We start from the raw sequence: 22,158 nt of genomic DNA on the forward strand, positions 1-22,158 counted from the left end.
TGCTTTGGATGCACGTGTGTGTGTGTGTGTGTTCGTGTCAAGAGCGTGAAGCCACTTGGTGTGCTGCTTCTGCCTCGATGCGCGCTGGGTTTTGTCTGTGCATCTATGTATAACGGAGTTTGTGGCCGACGGCCCCCGTTGAGCAACCTTCCCCCTCCTCTCTCTCTCTTGGACACGCCCGGCGCCGCTGTTGTGCTCCTTCCGCTCTCCTCTTGTACCGTCTCTTCACTCGCCTCCAACCTTTTATCATCTTGTCTGGGTAGGGTCTGTCTTGTCGCTCCCTCCCTCTACCTCTTGCTGGCCAGGTGGCACCTCGTGATCACCCCCGCGTATAGGCGCACACTCACTTACTCGGCTAGGCATCGCCTCCGCCTCCCTTCCCTTTCCGCTCTTCTCGTGTTGTGGTTTTTCGAGTATCACGGCTATGTGTTGTGCGTCGTGCGTGATACATGTGTTTGTGTTCTGCGTGTGCGTGTGTGTGTGTGTGAGGGTAGGCGTGCTCGGCGCCATTATGGCTCACCTATTCCTCTCTCCATCTCCCTCCCCTCCGAAGTGGTAGTGTTTTCCGCGCAGCGAGGGGGGGGGCTTCATCCTCCTCTCATTATTCTTGTTGTTCCGATGGCGATGGCGCCGATGAGAAAAAGAGCTCCGACACACACACGCACACGCACATGATCTCGACTTCCCCCTTCGGTGCGGAGGAGCGGCAGCAGAAAAAACGCCGCCGCTCAGCAAAGCCCATCACAATGGAACCGAAGGACGAGAGAGAGGCAAACGCCTGTGCCGTCGCGCAACAAGGGTTTGGATCGAGGGAGGTACGCAGCGCCTCCATTTTTCATATTCTCGCGCCCCTCGCTCTCCCTCTCGTGCGTGCGCGTGTGTGTATGTATGTAGGTCGTCAACACAGTTGGTGGATTGGGCAAGTGTTCTTTTCGAGTGCTTCTCCACCTGTAAGTCGACGCACGTCACGGTACGCTGTGGCGATGGTGGGACTCGTGCACAAACATCACCTTCAGGCAAAGGGCGGGGAACATTAAGAAGCGTCATTACCACCGCCGCCACCCCGCATCTCCATCCTAGTAGCGCACCCGCTCCGTGTCGGCGCATGTGTGCACATGGGCAACTTTACCAGCATTCGTCTCCCCATGTCAACGATTGCCGCGGCTACGACTCCTTCCTCTCTCTCGCCTGCTCTCCATCCACTTGTTCTATTCCACTGCACCATCCCCCTCTGTCGGCACGTGCGCCTGCAGTGGAGCCCTCCCTCTGCTCCGTCCATAAGCCAGCACAAGCACGCACGCGCCGAGTCCGTAGTAGTGACACTGTCTCTTCCCTTTCCGTGCGCGGTCGCTCTGTCTTTCTTTCTGCGCTTTTAGAGAACGTGCAGCTGATCCATCACAGCTCTCGCCGCTCACTTCACCGAGCTGTCGTGGTTCGCGGAGCGCTTGCCGACGAACGCGTCGAGTCGCTGTCGGCTCACATAGGTGTGCACCTCCGTACCCCACTCCCAGCCCTCCCTCCTCTCCCTCCTCCCACCCCCCTCCCCAAAAAGAAAAAACGCCAAGCATACAGGCGCGAGATGGCATCTGTGTCACCTTCTGAAACAGGCGGCACGCTCATCACGTTCCTGCAGCAGCTGCGCGGCACCCTGGTCGAGATTGAGCTGAAAAACGCCTCCATTGTCTCAGGCGAAATCGCCTACGTCGATGCCAATATGAACACGTACATGTCACACGCAAAAATCACCAGCAAGGGCAAGAACCCTGTGGAAGTCGAGGAGTACATGGTGCGCGGTAGCACGATCCGCTACATCATTATGCCGGAGAGCCTGAACACGTACGATATTCTGAAGCAGGCTTCGACAAAGAAGAACGGCGCATCGAAGAAGTAGGCCGCGGCGGCGCTGACTACGGCAGAGAGGCGCGCGCACGTTCGGGCGAGTGATCGGGTCATCGAGGTGTTCTGCTGAAGCGGAGAGGGACACACAAAGCCCGAAGGAAGGAGAGAAAGAGAGAGTTACGCGTGCCAACGTTTTGGCGGTGCTGCGAAGAGACGCGGCTGACAGTTCGGGGCTACATGTCGAAAGGAGTCTCTCGCTGATGCTGTGCATGAGCGAGTGTATAGGGGGGACGAGAAGGGGAAAAGGGAGGGGAGGCACTCGAGCCGATGGCGGCACGATGAGCTGACCTCGATCACACGAAACGCGCACAGCTTCGTCCCGTCTTCGCCAGTAGTCTCCCGTTCGCCCCCCCCACTTCCTCCGTCGCGGCAGTCATCTGAGGCACGCGCACAGCGGCATTCCGTGTCGCTTGTGGCCCGTGCGTAAAGATGCTTGCTCCGCGTAAGCACGGCTTCTGAGTAAAGGAGGGAGGAGGAGGGGAGGCAGGGCTCTGATCTGGATGCCGCCCGCGTGTGCGGTTGTGTTGGCGTTTTGATGCGTATACATTGTACATGTATGTGTCTACGCGTCGGTGTATGTCTAGTCGTGGCGTGCGTGCGCTTCTGTTGTGTAACTTGCGCGCACCTAAATCACAAACCGAAAAGGACGACGTAGATGTGAAACGACGCAGCCCAGAAACGAAAATAGAGAACGCCGAAAGAAGCAGTTGCTGCTGCTTTTTTTATGTACGTGTCTTTGTCTTCGCACTACACTGTCTTCATCGCCTCGTCACTTGCTCGGCCCTTCGCTCGCCCTTTTTTTCTGTTTCTTCGCTGAACGAAAGAGAGGGCAGGCAGGCTGGCGAGCTGGCGAGCTGGCGAGTGGACCACTCTGCCACGACGCCTGTTGGTGTGCATTGGCCACGCGGCGCATGCGATGAGTCATCGTCTTCTAGGCAGCCCACCTGCTCAGCTGCTTACTCGCATCCTCTCATTCGCTTGCCTTGAGTTTTCTGCATCCCCTCGTCCGCTCTTCCCGCTCTCACGCTCGCTGTCCATCTTCCTCGGCATTTGTCGGATTGCCACGCGCCTTCGCGTGTCCCACCACCACCGTCCCTCTCCTCGCACGCTCAGAAGCACGTGTAAACGCACCTACGCCTGCACTTCGTCAGGTTTATGTCCCTCTGCCGTTTTCGCCCTGCCGAGCCGTGCCAGCAACGCGGAACGAGAAGGCCGAGGTAGGAACGGAAAGAATAGTGCGAAGAGATAGATCAAGGCGCGCGTATGGTGTTGCGGACGCCGACCACCACCACGCCGCTGCCGACGCAGCAGCATCACCAGTCACAGCAGAGCTACTTCCATGCGAACGTGACGGCGCTGCGGAGCCTGCAGCACCGGATGCAGCTGCGGGCGGAAGCGGCACAGGTGCTGCACACTGATCCATCATCATCTTCGCTCGGTAAAAGTAGCCTGCCAGCGTCGCCAGCACAGCACCGCCACTGCCAATGCGGCGCTGCTCGTCCTGCGCCATTTCCTTCCTCTCCATCAAAGCCGACCGCAGCGCAGACAGCACCAGCGAGCCCTGACGCGCCCTTCTCTCTTTGGTCACCACAGCTGCACGCAGCTGTTTTACGAGTCGCAGACTTGGGTGAAGTGGATATCACTGCCGGGGCGTACTGCACGGCGCGGGGCACGACGCGGCGAACAGCAACGGCGCAACTGCCAGAGATGAGCCACCTTGGCAGTGTAGTCGGTAATGGAGAAGGCGTGCCAGCTGCAGGAAGCTCGCCAGGGGGGTGCGGCGCCTGCACATGTCGAGGCTGTGGCTGTCTCGATGAGCCCAACGCAAGTAGGGAGGAACAGCAGTGTCGTAATCACCGCCGGCATCGCAGCAGTCATCGCAAGCGGCACGGCCGTAGCAGCGGCAGAAAGCGCTGTGATGACTCGGTCGGCTCCTGCCCGCCTTCTCCCGGTCCGTCCAAGTCCGCCGCCGCAACAACGGCTCGGCTGCCAAGCGCCGTTTCGCTCCTTGCGACGGCTTCCAATGCGTCACCGGTTGCGTCTCCGTTTCGTGACCAGGAAGTGCTGGAGCGCATCATGGCCAAGTACCGCACCCCTCCAACACCGCCCGCGGAGCCAGCGCAACAGCAGCCGCTGCATATCTTCCTCCATTGCGGATGTGAAAAGACGGGAGCAGCGCCTGATATCACAGCATTGGCGGGAACTTATGCCTCAGCAGCCACATTAGTGGCCCCAGGGCCGACAGCGAAGACAGCGACAGTCTCCACTCCTGCCTCATCCCCGCCATCAGCCGCGTCCGTCCCGCCGCCGCCGCCAGCCGCGTCCGTCCCTCCACCACCACCAGCCGTGTCCGTCCCACCGCCACCACCACCAGCCGCGTCCGTCCCGCCGCCGCCACCAGCCGTGTCCGTCCCTCCACCACCAGCCGTGTCCGTCCCGCCGCCACCGCCATCAGCCGCATCCGTCCCGCCGCCGCCGCCAGCCGCGTCCGTCCCTCCACCACCACCAGCCGTGTCCGTCCCTCCACCACCAGCCGTGTCCGTTCCGCCGCCACCGCCATCAGCCGCATCCGTCCCGCCGCCGCCGCCAGCGGCATCCGTCCCTCCACCACCGCGGAGTGCGTCTGCGCTTAAAACCCCGCCGGCGATTGCCGGTGCACCGTCAAGGTCGCGGTCTCCTACTGCGCCGACCCACTCCGCGATAGACAAGGAGCGGCAGATGCTGCTGGAGAAGGCTGACAAATACGTCTGGCAACTTGAGCAGGAGGTGCAGCACCGCGCCCTTCATTATAACGTCGTGCTGCAGCAGCTAGCGGAGGAGGAGGCACGCAGCGCAGCTCTACGCCACGACCGCGACGCACTCCTGGAGCTTAACGGCGGCCTGCAAGCCTCTCTGAACTACACTGGAGGTAGCAGCAACTCACGGAGGCGACACCGGCACGGACACTCTACCTCCTCCTCCTCTACGTCAACCTGTGAAGCGACGGCAAGGCCATCGCCTCAGGGTGCAAGTGAATCAAACAAAAAAGGTCTGCCACCGCCACAGCAACAGCAGCAGCAGCAGCCGGCGCGTCGTCTCCCACCAGCGGTTGAGTCCGTCTACGCCTCTCTGCAGATCCCCGCGGATGCTGGTGCAGCAGCCGCACCATCGGCGGCGCCGTCAACATCTGCCACCTATGTACCAGCATCCACCGCAACTGCGGCAACAGGAGAAGGTCGCGCGAGCGCGACGCAAGAAGTACTCCGACACGTACTGCTTGAGCGTGAAGCGGCACTGCAGTCGTCGCCGCGGCCCAGCATGGCGAAAGCGGTGATGGGCACGCCGAACAGCGTGCCTTACCATGGCTACTCCGACGAACTGCGCCGCTACGTGGATCGCCTTTATCAGGAAGCAGAGGCTGGCGCCGCTCATGTGCGGCAGGCAAGTCTGCCCTCGGTGATTCCAACGGGTGCCGCCGCAGCGGCATCGTCCCTCGCACCCTCACTTGAGCTACCAGCCTACCAGCTGCAGCAGAGGCAACGCCAGTCGGAGCTAGAGCAGCTCCGGGCAGAGGTAGCGGTAGAGGGGGAGCGCATGAGGGCCGATGCGCAGCGGTGGCGCGCCTACCTTCGACAACAGCAACAGCAACGGCTTTGAAGCTCCCCTTTCCCCGACGGCGCATACATCTCTCTCGCTGATGGGCTGATTTTTTCGTCTCGCCTGCCTCGCCTGTTTTGCATGCATCTTGCGCTGTACGCAAACTCGAAGCACTGCCGCACATGCACAATCCTCTTCTCCGTCACCACCCGCGCTCAGCTTCGCCTTTTCACAGGGGTGGCATAGATGATAGATGGGCGCGCCCCCTTCTCGCTCTCGTCCCTTCGCTTCTCGCTCGCTCTCGGTGATCCGCCGCCGCCGCCGTCTCCCTCCCTTCTTTAGTTTTTGTCAGGCGACAGCAAGAGCGATGACAGTATGGCGTGCGGATGTGTAGTGTCATACACATAGATATATATGTTTGCATGTACATGTGTACACACACATTATATGTGTGTGTGCGTGTGTATGCCTGCGCACTTTTTTCTGCGCTTCCCAGATAGTGTGATCCAAGAGTGCCGTTGGCGGGCACACGGAAAGAGTGCGGAGTGGGGCACGACAAGGGGAGAGGGGACGGAGCTGTGTAAATGCAGATGGAGCTGCCCGTGCATGCACGTGGTGTGAGCGTGCATGTTCGCGCGTAGGGAGGGGGCCGGTGGTATAGCGCGCAAGCGACTCCCTGCGGACGGCAGTAGCATTGCGAGACGCCGCCAAGTGACTCATCCTTTTCGCCCTCGCGCGCCAGTTCATCGTCCCCGTCTCTCCCCCACACCCTCCGACTCCACTACTTGTCGATTGGTTGATCATCTGGCAGCGGTGTCGACTCCGTCAGCGAAGCGAGTCAGCAGCCCGATCAGCGTTCTCGCGTCGCTTTTTGCCCCCCCCCTCCCACTCCTCCCTCCAAGAACGTCCTTCTCCCCTCACCTCCATGCACTTCTCTTGAACTCGCCTCCACCGCTACCACCACCCTAGTGACCTCGCATACCTCCCTCCCACATTTGCCGCAGTCACTCACCAGTGGCTACGCCGCGTCACCAGCAAGGCCACGGCAGCAGGGATCCAACGAAACAAGAGAAGAGGCCCGAAAGAACGCGATGGGCTGGTTTCGCTCCTCGGCCTCGGGAGCGGCCGGCACCGCCACCGCAGAAGCGCCAGCGGCAGCAACCGAGCACGGAGCCCAGCACCGGCAGCCGCAGCCGGAAGCGAATTCTCCGGCACCGTTGACTGAGGCGGAGCAGCTCGACCTCCTCGTCGCCGGTGCGCGTCTCGACGGCACAGAAGCGCAGGACACGGATCGCTTCCTCGGGTCCAACAGGCGGCACACGTACGCGGACGGTCTGCTAAGCTGCGCCGCCTACACCTTCAGCGGGCTGCAGCACATTCAAGGGCAAAGTAGCGCCCTGACGCTGCTCACCATGTGGACGGTGGGAACGACGTTCCTGGTCGACGTGGCAGAGCGGAAGTACCTGCAAGAATCTCTGCAGAGCACGCTGTGCACAACCCAGACAAGAAGCGTAGCTGAAAAGCCGGTATTGCTCGATCAGCCGCCACACAACGCTACACCGGCATCTACGCCAGGAAAAGCAGCAGTGGCGCCGGCGATGCCTACTGCGTACGACTCGCTGTCATCAGCGATCAAGAAGTCCGCGCCACAAGGCAAGGAGAAGCTCGCGGAGCAGCAGCGAAAGGTGTTCTTGACACAGGCGGTTGCATCGTGGTTGTGGATGCTAGCCTCCTTTCAGCAGTTCAAGGTGCACAAGCGACTCAAGTGGTGCGGGTACAGCAGCTGGATGGGACTCGGCTGCGCGGGGTACTACACGACTCGGCATCTCTACAATCTGCTTGTGAAGTAGGAGGGGAGCTGAGGGTGTAGAGGCGGATTCGTGCTGCCGCAACGCGACGCAGCACTGGCGAACACGCTCTAGGTCGGTGTACTCGAGGACGGAGGGTGCTGTCGCCTCTGCTCCGTTTTGTTCGTGTCGGTGGATGTGCGGTGTAACCCCCCTCACAGTGCGCTTGGCGCGTGATTGGCCGGCGACGGGGCTGGACGGTGAAGCTCCGACACCAGTGACATGCGTACACGCAGAGATCTTATAAGTATGCAGGTATATGGTCATGATAACGCGCTAAGGCCGGCGCTGGCGATGAAGTTGTGGAGGCAGGCATGGGGTACGATAGCGTAGGCGAGAGCGTCCGCAGAGACGAGACTAGCGGCTCCCCCGTGTGGTTCTCTGAAGCGGAAGAGAAACAGTGACGGCGGCGTGGAAGGGCGGCGGAGTGCACACGTGGCTTTCCAGACACCTTTATCGTGTACGGATGGCTCTCTTCCACCACCCGTCCTTCTCTCGCCTCACGCCTCACTCGCTCACTCCTACCTCTCCCCTTTCCCCTCTCCCCGGCACAACAGCTTTCTGGCTGTTTGTGTGAGTATGTCAGCGCCCGCCATGCTCCCGCGTGAGCAAGTGCGCGGCGGTCAGCCGCCGAGAAAACGCCAGGTGATGCCGTACCTCCATTTTTGTGGGAAAGCGGCACCGATAGGCATCGCACCCGTCTCGCCATGGTTCACGTCTCTGTCTGTTGCCCAGTCACTAGCATACCCCTCTCCCTGCCTCTCCGTTCTCGACGCCATTACGGCGGCCTATACACCCTCGCTCGCTGCTCGCTCCTTGTTTGCTTGCCGGCGTGTACCACAACAACACCGCCATCTCGCTCTCCTACAGCGTTTCACAGAAACGCTAAATCATCGCTGCTTTCAACGGACCACACCTCCTACCCCCTCCCCTCCTACTCCCACGCTCGCACCCACACCCATCCACACACAACGGCGGCGCAAGCGTTTGCGTGCTCTACCTTCGGTCGGCTTCATTATCCAGTGGCGGGGGCTCTTGTCGCTCGCTGGCGGGCGTGTGTGTTTCTTTTTATTCTGCTTCGTGTGTGTGTGTGTGTGTGTGTGTGCCTCTCTGTAAGTCTGCGACTGCGGGTGCGGGTCTCCTTCGCTCCCTCGCCCCAGCACTCATCAAAATCTAAAGGGCAAGTGGACCAGTAGAAGGGGGCACGCACGTAAAACAGCCTGGCACCTCCTACTCCCGCCCACATTCTGCTTCTCACGTACCCTCCCCTTGACCTCATCGGGATAACGGAGCGTGCAGCAATGAGCGCGGAACAGCAGCGGCTCAAGAAGATGCACCGCGAGGCTGTCGTCTTAGCAGAGATGAAGCAGCGGCTTGGCCTCCCGCTGACCACAGCCGATTCGTCCTCGTCCGCCGCCCCTGCGGCTGCAGCGGCGGCAGCAACACCCAAGTCACCGGAGGAAGAGGCGGTCGGCCGCGATGTATACGACACGTATGGGCTATCTATGACGGCCGTAGATGCGTACCTGTTGCGCTACTTGCGCTCCAAGAATCTTGTCGTCGAGGACGCCGTGGCGAAGCTGCGCCGCCGTCGCATCTTTGAGCGTACACTTCCGATGATCAGTGTCACCCCCACCACCGTCGCGGCGCTGCGAAGCGGCGCCTTTCATCTGCTGGACCACGACCTGGAGGGCCGGCCGGTGCTCTACATTAACGTGGCCACCTTCACGCTGCCCACGCTGGAGCTGGATGAGGCGCAGCGACTGCTTGTCATTCTCCTGGAGTTCATGCAAGCCCGGTGTCTGCTAAAGAACAACGAAGACGCGGCGGCGATGCAGCGGCGCCGTCGCCGGCACGTTGATGCCACAGCGGCATCGAGCGGCTTTGCGAACGGCGGCCGCGAAAACAGCAGAGGAGCAGCTACCCCGGCACGTGCGGTGCAAGACGTGGATAAGGAGGCCGTCAGTGACCTCCAGCAATTCACGCTGCTCGTCAACGAAGAAGGGGCGCCGTGGATGATGCACGCGTCCTTCCTGAAGAACTGCAGCACCCTCCTTAGCCTACTCCCCAAGTACTACCCGCTGTTGCTTGGACCCGTCTTGGTTCTTGGGGCCTCCTTTGAAATACGCACGGCCATCAAGGCGTGCGTCGGCAGCAGCTCGGAGGATGTGCGGAACTCGGTGCAGATGATCGAGAAGGCCGACCTGCCGCGGTACATGGATGCGAGCACCATCCCTGTTGAGCTCGGCGGTCACAAGCAAATCGTAGGAAGTGCCACGAACTTTTCGGAGGCGGTGCTGCGGCATTGGTTCGCGTTTACGTCACAGATGGAAGACGAGCGTGCCGGCGACGGCGGTGTCGCCGATTCCAAGGTGCCAACAACCATCTCGGCAGCCAGCGCAGGCCCTGCTAGCGAAGCCGGAGCGCCCAACGGTCACAAAGAGGATGCGATTGGTGCCGAAACCTCGCACTCGCTGCCGCGGCCACTGTACGTGCCACCACCGCCGCTGGGCACGACGCAACGGCGCATCTCCCGTCAGCGGCATGCAGTCGAGCTGCAGCACCTTAGCAGCAGCGGTGTCAGCGTTGTCGGCGCAATTACGGGTCCAGGCTCGCCAGGGCCGATGCGGCCTTGCAAGTACGGCGGCAGCTCCGCGCGCAACGGCAAGCATATCCTCATGTCTCCAGCCGCCGCGGCAAACCGCTCCACCGCCGTCACGACGCCGCACGACACGCCGACTAGCCAGAAGGATCAGGCCGCGGCGACGGTGACCCTGGGAGCGGGGCGTGCCGAGGACGTCACGGACGACGGCGTCTGCTCGGCGCTCTCTGGCGCCGACGACCGCGACGACGATGCCGAGAACGAGGGCTGTGGTGCCGGCATGCACACTCGTACGAACTCCGGTGTCCCCACGTACCAACTCTACACCGCCGCCTCCTCTTTGGCGGGTAGCTTGACAGTCGAGGGTGAGATGCACCTAAGCGGCCTTGGCGCGAGCCACAACCGCCATCACCTAGGTGCCTCGCTGTATAGTGTCGCATCCGCTACAATATCACGCGAAGAAGCTGCTCACTTTGCCGACCGCCCTGACGATGCGGTCGTGGCTCTGCGGCAGGAGCGTCGGCGGCGTCAGCGCGCGGAGCAGGCGTTGTATTTCCGAGACTTGGGTGTCGCGCTGGACATGCGGAACGCCTCCATAATCGAAAAGGAGCTGGCCGCCATACATCAAGATCTCAACGTGTTGGTGGCGGAGATATTGGTTAAGGCGGAGGTTGCTAGAAAACGGCAGAAGGCGCCACCGACGCTTAACCAACTGCTGGATCTGACGCTCACCGCCTTCGAGAACGTCACGTGCACACCGTCAAGTGTGCCCGCCATGGCGTTAGCGGAGCCGGTGCAACGCGAAGCCGTGAGCTCCAGTTGCTGCAGCTTCATGTAGCCGCTTCCGTTCACGGATCGTGCCTTCCTCCCCCCTCTTGTGATATGACTAACCTTCTCCTAAGTGCGAGTGCGCGTCTCTCTGTGCGCGCGTCTTTGCGTTTGGGCGGCGGTGCAGCCTCAGCGCTCCAATCCACCGCCGCACAAAACTCAAGATCTTGAACGCCGCTCGCCACGCCAACAATTTCCAGTCTTTTTCCTTGCTGTGTATTTCGTTACTGAAGTGGTGTTCAGGCATGTGCGACGAAGTTGTTGCTGTTATTATTACTGTTGCGGACACCCCCATGCACTTGTACCCGAGACGCGCGCGCGCGAAAGCCTTGTCCCCACCCCACCACCATGGCCCCTCATTGGTTTTCTTTGGCGGTGTCTGTTGTCGCCCTCTCTACTGCTGCCCTTCGCCCCCTTTCTCTCTATTACGCTTTCTCTCTCTCTGTCCTCATGATCTTATCGAAATTGCTTGCATGCTCGCACGTGTGGTTGCGTCTGGATCTGTGCCTCTTGGTGAGTATGTGTGCTCTGGCGTAGTCAGCGACTCCGCTCAGCACACACTTCGTCTTTCTTTTCATCGAATCTATGTGCTGAGAGGTGTGCGCCATCGCGTTTCTGTTCTGTGGTGTGGTGTAGCCGTATGGCCGTATCCTGTGATTTTCACGTACGCATAGAGGAAAGTGGTTATAGAGAGAGACGATCACGCACGGACGGGCCATGATGTGCATGCGTGCGCGCCCTATGCGACGGCACAGCGTCGCCATGATCACCTCTTCCTGTCGCTACACCGTGGTAGCATGCACAGCTCGCTTGCGCTCCTCATGGAGGGCTTCCGTGCATGGTCGTGCTTGTGCTCCCGCGGACCCCATCGCGCTCTGGCACGGCGATCAGCAAGGACCGATTCCGACTCTCACACCTTTCGTTGGCTGCAGCGTATTCGAACGCTGCCACGCGTGTTTCGTATCCTTCTCTATTTGTTTCCTGCGTCTGTATGCCTCTTCCTGCTCTTCGTGTCTTGTCGCAGTCGCTCCGCTCGCACGGCACCGAGAGCACACCTCCGCTCGGTGCGTGCCAGCACACACGCTCCACCGTGCCATCGTCGCACGAAGTCGCACGCCGGCACATGCGTGTCCAACTTTGCATTCATCAGCTTCGCTTGTTTCTCGTGTCCACCGTGAGAGCGAGAGGAGTGGAGTGGAAGACGGTGCACGGCGGTCTCTTTCGCCTTCCTCTCTGACTCGTTCTCTTGGGTGGCCTTCGTGTCCGAGGCAGCGATCACGACCACCGCCATCCCTCACGCACGCAGAGTACGGGCTTGCGCAGGCACCCAGAGAAAGAGAGAGGGAAGGGAGAGAGGGGAAGGACCTGCATCCACCGCATGAAACGTACGCTCTTCGCCTGGCGGGCGCCGACTCTTTCTTCGCCCACTGGTGGCGCGCCAGTCCCTATTATATTTTCTTTTGTGCTCTCAGCGCAGCCCGAGAGTACAGCGCTACACCCTCACTTCCGCACTACTACACCCCGCCCCTGCCCCCCTCCTGCACCTCGCTTTCGCATCTGTGACCTGCCCCTGCTCGTGTGCGGGTCGACACTCATCGATCTCCACAACTCTGTCGTGCTGCGCTTGTTGTTGTTTGTGTGTGTGTGTGTGTGTGTGTGTGTGTTTGTATGAGTGCGCGTGTGCCCGCCCACCAATCGCGGCCATCTTCTTTTTCTTATTCTCTAGCTTCTGCCCACCGCCTCCCTTTCGTGCGGTTGTCGCTGGCGTTGGTGCCACCTCCGCCTTTTCCCCTTCCCTGTCCTCCCGCGCCCGTGCACACGCACACGGAGCCGATCACGTCGCTGTGCGTGTTGTGGTGTGTCGTGGTTGGGGTTCTCTGCTGCCCCGCTGCTTTTCGTTCGTTCTCTTTTTGGTATTTCTCGCCTCCGTGCTCCCCTCGGTGATCTACGGCGCCCTGCCCCCCTCGTGTGCATTCCGCCACCCACCCGACGCACGCGCGCGGGACAGACTTTTTCTGGTTCTCTCGGCTATCAACGTTTGAGGGCACGCGAGTTTACGAGAGCGCAGACACGAGAGCAGAGGGCGTCCTCTTGCGACCTTCGCGTAGTGCTGTGCATCTAATTCCAACGCCTGTCTGTGTGTTTCTGTGTGTGTGTGAGCACACGCGTGTACCTCTCCTCTCTGAGGAGGGAGCACACGGCTCGAGAGCAAAATCAAAACGCCACGCGCACACACGGGGCGGTAGAAGCGAGCAGTGTGGCATGCATACAGACGCGCAGCACCCATCGGAATGGAGTTCGATGCGTTGCTCAACACCCTCTGCTTGACGAGCTTCGTCCTCTTCGGGCTCTGGATCGTAGCGCATGCCGTACAGGTGGTGGAGCTGCACTTCGTAATGCAGGCCTACACGCATCACAAAACATATATTTTTACAATACCTTTTGTGCCGCTCATAACGCGGCTGTTTCACGAGATGGCCTTGCCGCAGTTCTTGGCGTCTGAAGCTATCCAGAGGGGCGAGCTGCCGCCAGCCATGAGGGCGCATGGCCGTCGCACACCGGCAGCGGTGCCCGTCGAGTACGTTGACGCGGGCGGTGCCCCGTCACTATCAACCTTGACGAACTTCCACGCCGTCAGCAGCGCATCATTGCCACCACCGTCCCCATCGACGCTCAGCACGGTCCTGAACAAGTCGTCCGCCAACACCCCCACGGACAGCCTCAGACGCAGAGCTGGCAGGACAAAGAAGGAGGGGAAGCGCAAGCGGGCTGGTGACGGCGTTGATCGGGAGAGCGCGCAGCACCAGGAGGAGCCGCGGCAACAGGGCTCCGTGGCTGTGTCCATTTTAGACCCCAACCTCGCAGCCGCTAGCGACTTGGAGTTTCCCTCCTCGCCCAACCCGGCGTGGTGGACGCCGCAGTTGGAAGGTCGATGCTTAGTATTCGGTCTCCGCCTGCCGTTCGAGCTGCTCCCTGCATCGAGGTCGGCGCCGCAGGCAAGCGCGTTCGGGAACGCGGAAGCGCGTGGTGTAGGTGGCAGCAGTAGCACGGGCAACTGGCCTGGAAGCGGCAGCGGCGCCACGACGCGCCAGCCGACCGTGAACCTTCAGCTCAAGCAGTACCAGCTTACCCCAGCCTCTCTCGTTGCCTCTGCGGCTGCGCCGTCGCCGGCCTTGCACCACCACACAGTGCTATCCAGCAACGCAGAGCTGCAGACACAAGTAGCCGTCGAACAGCAACTCTCGGTGGCACCAGTGCGTGTATACACCCGTGCCGCACTATCGCGTGCGCGGATCAGCACATCCGTCGTGCCGTCGCCGCGTCAGTGCTACTCGTCCCCGGACGCCTCTTCACCGAGCCGCTACACATGGCCCGGTGCGTCGCCGCTTGCTCGCACGCCATCGCCGCACCTGGACTTTGATTCTATCAAGTACGCCTATACGCAGTACTACCAGCGCCTCCTGGAGACGGCCGTGGCAGAGCAAACCGCCATCGCCCACCGCGCGCACAAGGACCGCAAGTCGGCCAAGAGTGCGCAGCGCATAGCGGCGATGCTAATGCACTACCTCAAGTACTCACGCATAGATGACAACGTTGAGGATGATGTCAACGACGGGGACGCGGAGGGCAGAGCTAGGGTCGGCGGTGGCAGCGGCTCAGGGGTCGACACTAGTCTGGCTGCATCCAGCAAGCGAAGAGCCGCGGCGACACCGAGAGTCACAGCCGGACATGACAACGCAGGCGTCTTCCGATCACGCAGCAAGCGCAGACGCCGCGCTAGAAGTGGAAAGAACCGTGGCGGGGTCGGCGTGGGCGCGGCAGACCGTCCTCAGCGCAGCTGTGGGCCATGGATACCGGTGCTGGGCTACAGCGCTGGTCATCATAGCGACGAGTACGATGCAGTCGGACGAGACAGAGACTTGGTGTCGTCGGCGCTGTCGGGCCACAGCCTTTACCATACCGCGGCGCCCATGCCTCCTTCGCAGCTCTTACTGGCTCAGCAGAGTTCGCTCAAGAGCCTCTCATCACCGTCGCTCATGCAGCCGTCGCAGACGGCGGTGGTTCCGCCACCGCTGCCCCCCGTATACGAGCTACGACGCGGCATCAACAAGCGTCGCCGACGCGCAGAGACGCCGAGTATCGCGGATAGCGCCGTCGAGGCGCTCGAAGGCCTCGTGGAGCGAGTGCGGCTCGCGCAGACGCTGCGGCCACGGTACCAGTCGCTGCTTTGCACCGTCCGCTTCGCAGCCGAGAGATTTATCGTGCGTCGTGGTGCGAGCGAGCCGCCGACGTGGACGCCGCTGCAGACGGCCGCCGCAGCTGGTGTCGCCTGCAGTGGCCCATCATCGTCGGCGACAGACGGCCGCGGTGCGGCGAAACCGAAAACGCGGTGTTCCTCCTCCTCTTCCTCGCTCTCTACTCACCGGCTGCATCTGCATCGGCGTTATGGCAGCACGAGCAGCGACAACGCAACCGCGGTGCGGTCTCCACTGGCGAGCAGGGACGCGTCCGCTTCAGCGTTCGGAGCTCAAGGCAGCTGGAGTGTGTTTGGCTACTCTGACAACTCCGTCGACCGCCGCAGCAGTGGCGCTCGCGCCCCCGCAGCGTTGTCATCGCAGATCTCAAGCGACTTCGCCGGCGGGCAATTTCCAGGAGACACGCGTTCTCTCTCCCTCCTTGCATTGCGGCCCTCGCCATTGACGGCCATACCGGCGGAAAGCCGCATCGACAACAGGAACAGCAGTAGCCTCCATAGCCACCGAAGCGACTCGCCGCCGCCCGCGCTGCCTCTCCCCAATTCCATTGTCACTACGCCCACCAATGTATGTGCCGAACTCGCGGCGACACGCGCGATACCATCATCGAGTGCCGTCAGCAGCGGCAGCGGCAGCACCAGCGCCGCGAACGCCGCTATACAGTTCCTGCGTGCGAGTCGGCTGCGAGAGAACAACATCCGTGCTGTCATTGCGGCAGGCGCCGGCATCAGCGCCGTCGGCCCCTCTTCTCTCTCTTCGACATTGGACCCCAGCCCAGCCACGAGCCTAAGCAGTAGCAGCTTCTACTCGGCAGTGGCTGCGCCTCCCGCAACCCGAGCACCACGCGAAGTCCGATCGCCGCACCGGTGCGCCGTCGAGGCCGATTTCTCGATGAGTGCTGAAGGAGCGCTGCCGCTATCGAGGGGCGTCGCCACCACAGGCAGCGAATCCATGTCCCTTCCGGCGGACAACGGAGACGCCAGCGGCAAAGAGGTGCAGCGGGTCGGCGCTGCTGTCGCTGCCGCAGGAGCGGTGCGCGCGCAGATGGATGAGGTAATGGTGCAGCAAAAGCCGTCTCGAGCCAAAGACGCCGCCTCGCGGCCACTCCAACAACAACGGCATCCACAACCTGCGTCGAGCAGTAGCGAGGAGGCTCCGCAGCGCGGTGCAGCGAGCGCGACTTCGCCGTCATTGCAGCCGCGCTCGACGGACTTGCGTATTGTCTACGTGATTGGAGCTGATCGTGCGACGCTGCTGCGAAGCCTCACGCTGGACGCAACGCGCAGCTTCGCCGCAGGCACGCGGAACTTTCTCTGTTTCTTTACTCGAAAGGACGAGCGGCGTGCGCAGCGGCGGTACATGGAACAGCTCGACCGGCAGAACCGGGCTGCGTCGCAGCTCTTGGCGCTCCACGAGACGCCTGCGGACGCCTCTCGACCACGTGAGCAGCGTGACAGAAAGAACACCGCTATCGGCCACGTGCACGCGAGCAGTGCAACGCCCTTGTGCAACAGTGCAGAGGAGACGCTCTTAAGCGCCGGTGTCACAGCCGCGTGGCGCAGCGTCCCGGGACCGCCGTGGAACGTGCGCGCGACGTCGTGGCATGATGTGAACCCCTCCAGCGGCGGTTCGCGTATGTGCGGGCCGGGCTCCGTAGACGGCGGCTTTGGTGACGCCGGCACAGTCAGCCAGCAGCCGCGCGCGACGAGGCCGAGTAAGACAACCTTCTTCAACGTCGCCGGCGCGGACCTGCTGGCTCTGGCGGCAACCCCAACAGACAGCGCCCCCGCCACCGTCACAGCACCGTCGGCGCATCAGTGCGGCGACTCTTTCTTATCCATGATGCAAAGCCTCGAGAACAGCTTTCGCTCAGTGCTGGAACTCTCGCACGCAGCGCATCCAGGCACCGCAGAAGTCGCAGCGGCGAGCGCGGCGCCTGATAGCAGGAGCAGTAGCGCACCGGTCTTCGCCACCACCCCATCGCTCTCGATGGCTCAGCCGACGCCGACGGCCCCCGCCCCATCGGCGCCTCTGGCCGCATGCTGCGATGAAGAAGCCGCTCGTGGAGCGGAAGCAGAGGGCACGTTAGCGGCACACTCACAGTCGTCGTCGCTGCTGTCGCACGACTCGGAGAAGCCGTCGAACACGGTGAGTGTCTCCGTGCGCCCTTTCCTCACTTTTGCCAGCCTCCAGGGCACCAACGATGACAGCGCCGGCTGTGCCCACGCGGAACGGCGGTCGAGTGTCGGCGAGGAGGACTCGAGGGCGCTGCTGCCGCGCCAAGGTGCGACTGAAACAACAGCGCCGCCGCCCCTACCGTCTTACACGGAGGTTTCCGAGCCGCTCCACCTGAAAACGATCATCGCCAGTAACCCCAAGGCTGGCGGCCAAGGCATCCTCGGACACGGTGCCACAGATGCCGCCACTACCACGAACCCCGTCGCTGACGCTGATGTGCGGCCACTGTGCTTGGCATCGAACTCTGAAGAATCAGCAGCAGCGGGCCATAAGCACGTGGATGTGGCGCCGCCCACGGTCAGCAACACCGCCTCTCCGATCCCCGCGGCATCGGCTGCCCCTAACAAAGACAGCAAGGAGAGCGAAAAGCGCGCACCAGCAGCGACGGCAAAAAGAGACTCTGAAGCCGCCGTCATCGACTCGGTGTCAGCTCACGACGTCCGACAGTACCTCGCGACTGTTGGTGTGACGCTGCCGCAGCAGGTGTACCTCCTGCGAGACGCGGGCGCGTTGACGCCGCTGCAGCAGCTGCAGCGTAGCCTCGCCGCCTCCTCGCATCACGCCTCTGTGCCAACCTCGCGAAGAGACCCTTCTGCGCGCACTACTGGTACCGACGCGCCGACCGCGGCGGTGCCACCCACGGTGGGTAGCACTGCGGCACACCACCGCGCATTGCTGTCTGCCTCTGCCGCTGCGGTGCTCAGTCGGGGCGCCACTCGCGTTCTGGAGGGGCAAGTCGAGGTGGCTGAGCTGTCACTTGATGTGCTGCGTCGTCAAATATCGCCTTTTATGCCACTGGAGCCGCCACCGCTGAGCGACAGTGATGGCGACGACGGTGCCGAGAGCTCGATGAGCGGCAGTGGCAGCGATGCGTCCGGTGCTCGTGAAACATCGGAATCGTACTCGTGCAGCAGTGGAGCATCTGACGATGACGACGGCAAGGTCGTAGTCCGAGAGGATGCGGCGGGCGCGCGGCGCAGCTCGCCATTCCGCCGACGGGGGAAGCCGCCGCAGAAGTCGAGGACCACCGCCGCGGCCAACCATCACGTCGGGCACTCCTCAAAGAATTGCGGGCCCGCGCAGTGCTCTGGCAAAGCCTCGCGCCCACAGCGGGCGCATTCGCGGCGGCGGCATCAGCAGCACTCTCGGTCGTCAAGGGGCCACGGGCGGTCGAGCGCCCGGTCTTCCCTGAAGCACCGGCGACGTCAGCATGAGCGGCGTCGCAAGCGCCACCTCGCTCGTTGGAACAGACACATCCAGCATCAGCGCGCGGCGGCCAACAAGGCCGGCAACATCCCCGTCGCTGCTGGAGTGCTGTTCTTCACGGCACCGCCGACATTGCCCGCGGCGCTAGCCCGGCAGCAGCGACAGCTGTTGCTAGAAGAGCTAGAGAGTGGCGAGCGAGGGCGTCTGTTGGTCCCGGACTGGGCATTGAGCGGGTCCGAGGTCGCCGCACCAGCCACTGGTGCTAACGACGACGCTCGACAGGACGTGCAGCTGGCTCCGTCGCCATCCCCTCACGACGTACGATCACCGCCGCGCAGTATCTGCGTGACACTCATCTACACCGCCACAGCCGAGCAGGTGGCGCAGGCACTGGTGCGAGCCGCAGAAGTCGCCGCAGCAGCGTCAAAGAACCAGAGCGCCGCGTGTGATGCAGCCGATGGATGGGGCCACCGAAACGGGGACACAGCCAGCCGTGGTCGAAGGCGGAGCCCGACGGTAGCGGCACGGAGAAGGAAGCACACACGCAACGGCCACGACAGTCATGATTTCCTGGGCAGCAACGCCGACAACGGGCTGCGCTTGTCAAGGCCGTCACAGCAGAGGCCTGAAGCGGCATTCATGGACGAAAACTGGCATGACCATCGAGATGTGTCGTTGGCGAGCACGGAAGCGCCCAGCAAGAGCAGCCTGTGCTATTCCTTTATCTCCGAGAAGTTGATGCCGCGGCTGTCGCGGGCGGCCTTCTCGACTGTGGCCCCAGAAGCCTTCTTCGGCGGCGAGAACCTCCTCAACAACAGCCCCGTAGACGTGCTGCCTGCAAGCCGTTGGCGCATCCTGTCGCCGAACCGCTACTCCGAGACGGCAACCTTCTCGGAAGAGAGTATGAAGGACACGGACTTTAGTGGTCGACACGGTGGCAAGGGCGACGGTAGCACGGCAGCACCCGCTGCTGCTGCAGCTGCAGCCTCGCCACTCATGAGTATACATGACAGGCCGCCATCTTTGCTCTTGATCACCGAATCCTCGGGCAGCGTCTACGACTACTGCGAAGGCCGTAGCAGCAGCGGAGGGAGCGCGACAGCGGTGGGGGGCCGATGGGACAGCCTTGGTCGCGACGCCGCCAGTGATGGCTCTGGTGCTGGTACCAGCTATGACGGTGTCGGACACACCGGTACGTCAGTGTATGTTGAAGAGCTCGAACGGAGCAGCAGCAGCGCCCGCGGCAGCTCAGCGCACTTCGCTGACAGCGGGGACGTTGACGACGTTGAGTGGGCAAGTTCAGCGCGCGTCTCTGCCGGCAGCGTGCACGCCGCTAAACCCCCGTCGAAAAGCGTTCGGTTCAAGGCCACCGAGGCTAGGCGAGGCGAGGAGGACAAGGTCGATGTGGCGCACGAGCTGATGAACGTGCTGCGCGATTCGGCGTGCTTCCCTGATGGCGTCCCGGTCGGCGTCTCCCTCGCCTACGTGCGCATCGGCAACGAACTCTACGCCATCACGGAGGTCGTGGACCGCACCTTCCTGCAGTACCGCGAGGAGCGCGTCATACAGTCTCGCAAGTCTCGCGAGGAAGGCGGCAGCTGCAGTGCAGGCGATGGCGACGATGATTCGCTCACATCGCTCTCCGACAGTGCCGAGGATGCTCAGGCAGACAGCTCGTTCTCTTACTCGTCCGTAAGCAACTCGTCTTTTGCGCTGGGCACCTCCTTCAAGACGCTAGACGCCGCCCTGGAAGCCATCCAGGAGCAGCATAAAGTTGCAGCGCAGCAACAATACCGTCGGCTGCATCGCCGCCGTGCTGTCTCGACAAGCAACTTTGGCGACCTGTCCTACTCCCTCGCCGGCTCTGCGCCGCTGCGGCCAGGCATGCGGCGGCAAGAGGTGCACATGTGCTGGCGGTGCCTCAGTGCCGAGGCGGCCGTAATCTTCGTTCCCTGCGGCCACTACGCGGTCTGTGAAGCGTGTGCAGAGGTGCTGGCGGACTGCTGCCTGTGTCGCACACCGATCCTGTCGAGTGTGGTGCTGCTGGAGCACCACAACTCTCAACAAGCGCAGCAGCAGCCGTCGAAGCAGAAGTGAGACCAGAGCCGAGAGCACACCACCACCACCACGAACGCGAGTCGCGCAGGGATGTGTCGAGCCTTGTGCTGGCACAAGGAAGGGCGAAGGGGAGAGCAGAGGTTTGAAGACGCGATATCATAGCGCGTGCGCACGCAGTAAGCGTCTGTGGCAGAGCTCAGGTGTCCGATCCTGTTGGTCACCCGCAAGCACCTTCGCAGTTTTCGGGCCTTTTGAAAAGAGGGGGCTGATGCGTCTGTCAACGCCTCCGCGGCGCGCCCTCATGCATACACCGTGTGGGCCCCTCTTCCCCGCTCTCGCTTCTGGCCTACTCCGCGCGGTCTGTGTGTGGTGTGTGTGTGTGTGTGTGTGTGTGTGTGTGTGTGTCTGTCTGTCTGCGTGTGCGTGGTTGCCCGGGTGTGAGGCGCTCGTGCGCACATCAACACGTGGCCTCCATCACCTCTCTCGTCTTGGACATCTCGCTCATCTCTCTGTTCTCCACCCACCTTTCATGCTTTGCCTCTGCAGCTCGTTCGCGTTTTGGGGTGTCCATCGACGACCGCGTGCACATTCCGCATGCGCGATGAGTGTCGCAGTCGCTACGCTCGTGCACTGGTGGGCTGCCTCCCACACACAAACACACCTCGAGACGCGCACTAACGCGGGCTCGACCCACCAGCACACGCACCCAAGCGTACTTCCGTATCCCTAGCCACTGTCTGTCTGTTGCGCCGTTCGCTGTTGAACAAACCGCTCGCACCGGGCCAACAGTTACGAAAGACAAGCGGAAAGCGCTCGCACAATAGACAAGCAAAACAGAGAACGAGAGCCGCGACTGCTGCGAGCAAGTCTGACCACATATCGCGGATCAGGACACACCACGGTACGTCCACTACTTCTCAAGGTGCCTGCACACGCAAACGTGTGCGCGCCTCACCATCTATGCGGTCTACCCCCTCCCTCTGACCCAGTGGTGTCTCGTGCGTTGCTCTTTGCAACGTGTTCCCTTTCTTTCCCTCCCTCCCTCTCTTTCTCTGTTGGTGGCAGCGCTTCTTCTGCTGCCACACTCGCTCTCGTACAAGCTCGCCCTCCCCCTTCCCCTTAAGCTGCCTTAGGTGGAGTCCACAGCGTGCGAGGAGAGTGGTCAACGCCCTCGTGTGCGTGTGTGTGTGTGTGTTTACCCCTCGCTCTAGCGCGTTTTCTTCGTATTGGTGTGCGCGTTGGTGCGCGCACGTTTTTGTGCTTTTCCTTCTCAGTCTGCCTGCCTGCCTCCTCGATCTTGGTGTGTGCATCATCTCCGTCGCGTCGGCGTTAGCCCACTCCCCAGAGTTGATCGCCACACGGACACTCGGTGCCACGGTGCGTGTGTTGGTACGAGCTGGACTTGTTTTATAGCTGTGTGTAGTTGCTCGTTGGAACGCTTTGTGATGGGTGTTATCTGTGTCCTTGTCGGTGTCTGGCGCTGTTGATTGATCCGCATCATACTCCCCACCCACACACCCACCCCACCTTACCTCACCCCACTCCACCTCTCCCTCACCTCACGCCTTCCCCCCCCCTTCTCTTAGGAGTGGGGAAGGCGTTACACACGCGCGCGCATACACACATTACGCACACCGCGTAGGATACG

The 22,158-nt window shown here is 62.0% G+C and overlaps 5 protein-coding genes across 5 annotated transcripts; all 5 read left to right on the plus strand.

Moving 5' to 3' along the window:
* Positions 1 to 1,579: 1,579 nt before the first annotated feature.
* LINJ_22_0880 (SmD-1 like small nuclear ribonucleoprotein) lies at positions 1,580 to 1,891 on the plus strand (the record flags this gene model as incomplete). The annotated part of the gene is made up of 1 exon (XM_001465582.1): positions 1,580 to 1,891. One exon carries the CDS (start codon positions 1,580 to 1,582, stop codon positions 1,889 to 1,891), a length of 312 nt encoding a protein of 103 aa, XP_001465619.1.
* A 1,271-nt stretch (positions 1,892 to 3,162) lies between these two features.
* Positions 3,163 to 5,535, plus strand: LINJ_22_0890 (conserved hypothetical protein; the record flags this gene model as incomplete). The annotated part of the gene is made up of 1 exon (XM_001465583.1): positions 3,163 to 5,535. The coding sequence occupies one exon, from the start codon at positions 3,163 to 3,165 to the stop codon at positions 5,533 to 5,535; it is 2,373 nt and encodes a 790-aa protein (XP_001465620.1).
* Positions 5,536 to 6,566: 1,031 nt separating this feature from the next.
* LINJ_22_0900 (conserved hypothetical protein) lies at positions 6,567 to 7,325 on the plus strand (the record flags this gene model as incomplete). The annotated part of the gene is made up of 1 exon (XM_001465584.1): positions 6,567 to 7,325. One exon carries the CDS (start codon positions 6,567 to 6,569, stop codon positions 7,323 to 7,325), a length of 759 nt encoding a protein of 252 aa, XP_001465621.1.
* Positions 7,326 to 8,623: 1,298 nt separating this feature from the next.
* Positions 8,624 to 10,762, plus strand: LINJ_22_0910 (conserved hypothetical protein; the record flags this gene model as incomplete). Its single annotated transcript, XM_001465585.1, has 1 exon — positions 8,624 to 10,762. One exon carries the CDS (start codon positions 8,624 to 8,626, stop codon positions 10,760 to 10,762), a length of 2,139 nt encoding a protein of 712 aa, XP_001465622.1.
* Positions 10,763 to 13,043: 2,281 nt separating this feature from the next.
* On the plus strand, positions 13,044 to 20,549 carry LINJ_22_0920 (conserved hypothetical protein; the record flags this gene model as incomplete). Its single annotated transcript, XM_003392447.1, has 1 exon — positions 13,044 to 20,549. The coding sequence occupies one exon, from the start codon at positions 13,044 to 13,046 to the stop codon at positions 20,547 to 20,549; it is 7,506 nt and encodes a 2,501-aa protein (XP_003392495.1).
* Positions 20,550 to 22,158: the final 1,609 nt, after the last annotated feature.

This window comes from Leishmania infantum, chromosome 22 (genome assembly GCF_000002875.2).
Source record: "Leishmania infantum JPCM5 genome chromosome 22".
In the NCBI taxonomy this organism is placed as follows: domain Eukaryota; phylum Euglenozoa; class Kinetoplastea; order Trypanosomatida; family Trypanosomatidae; genus Leishmania; species Leishmania infantum.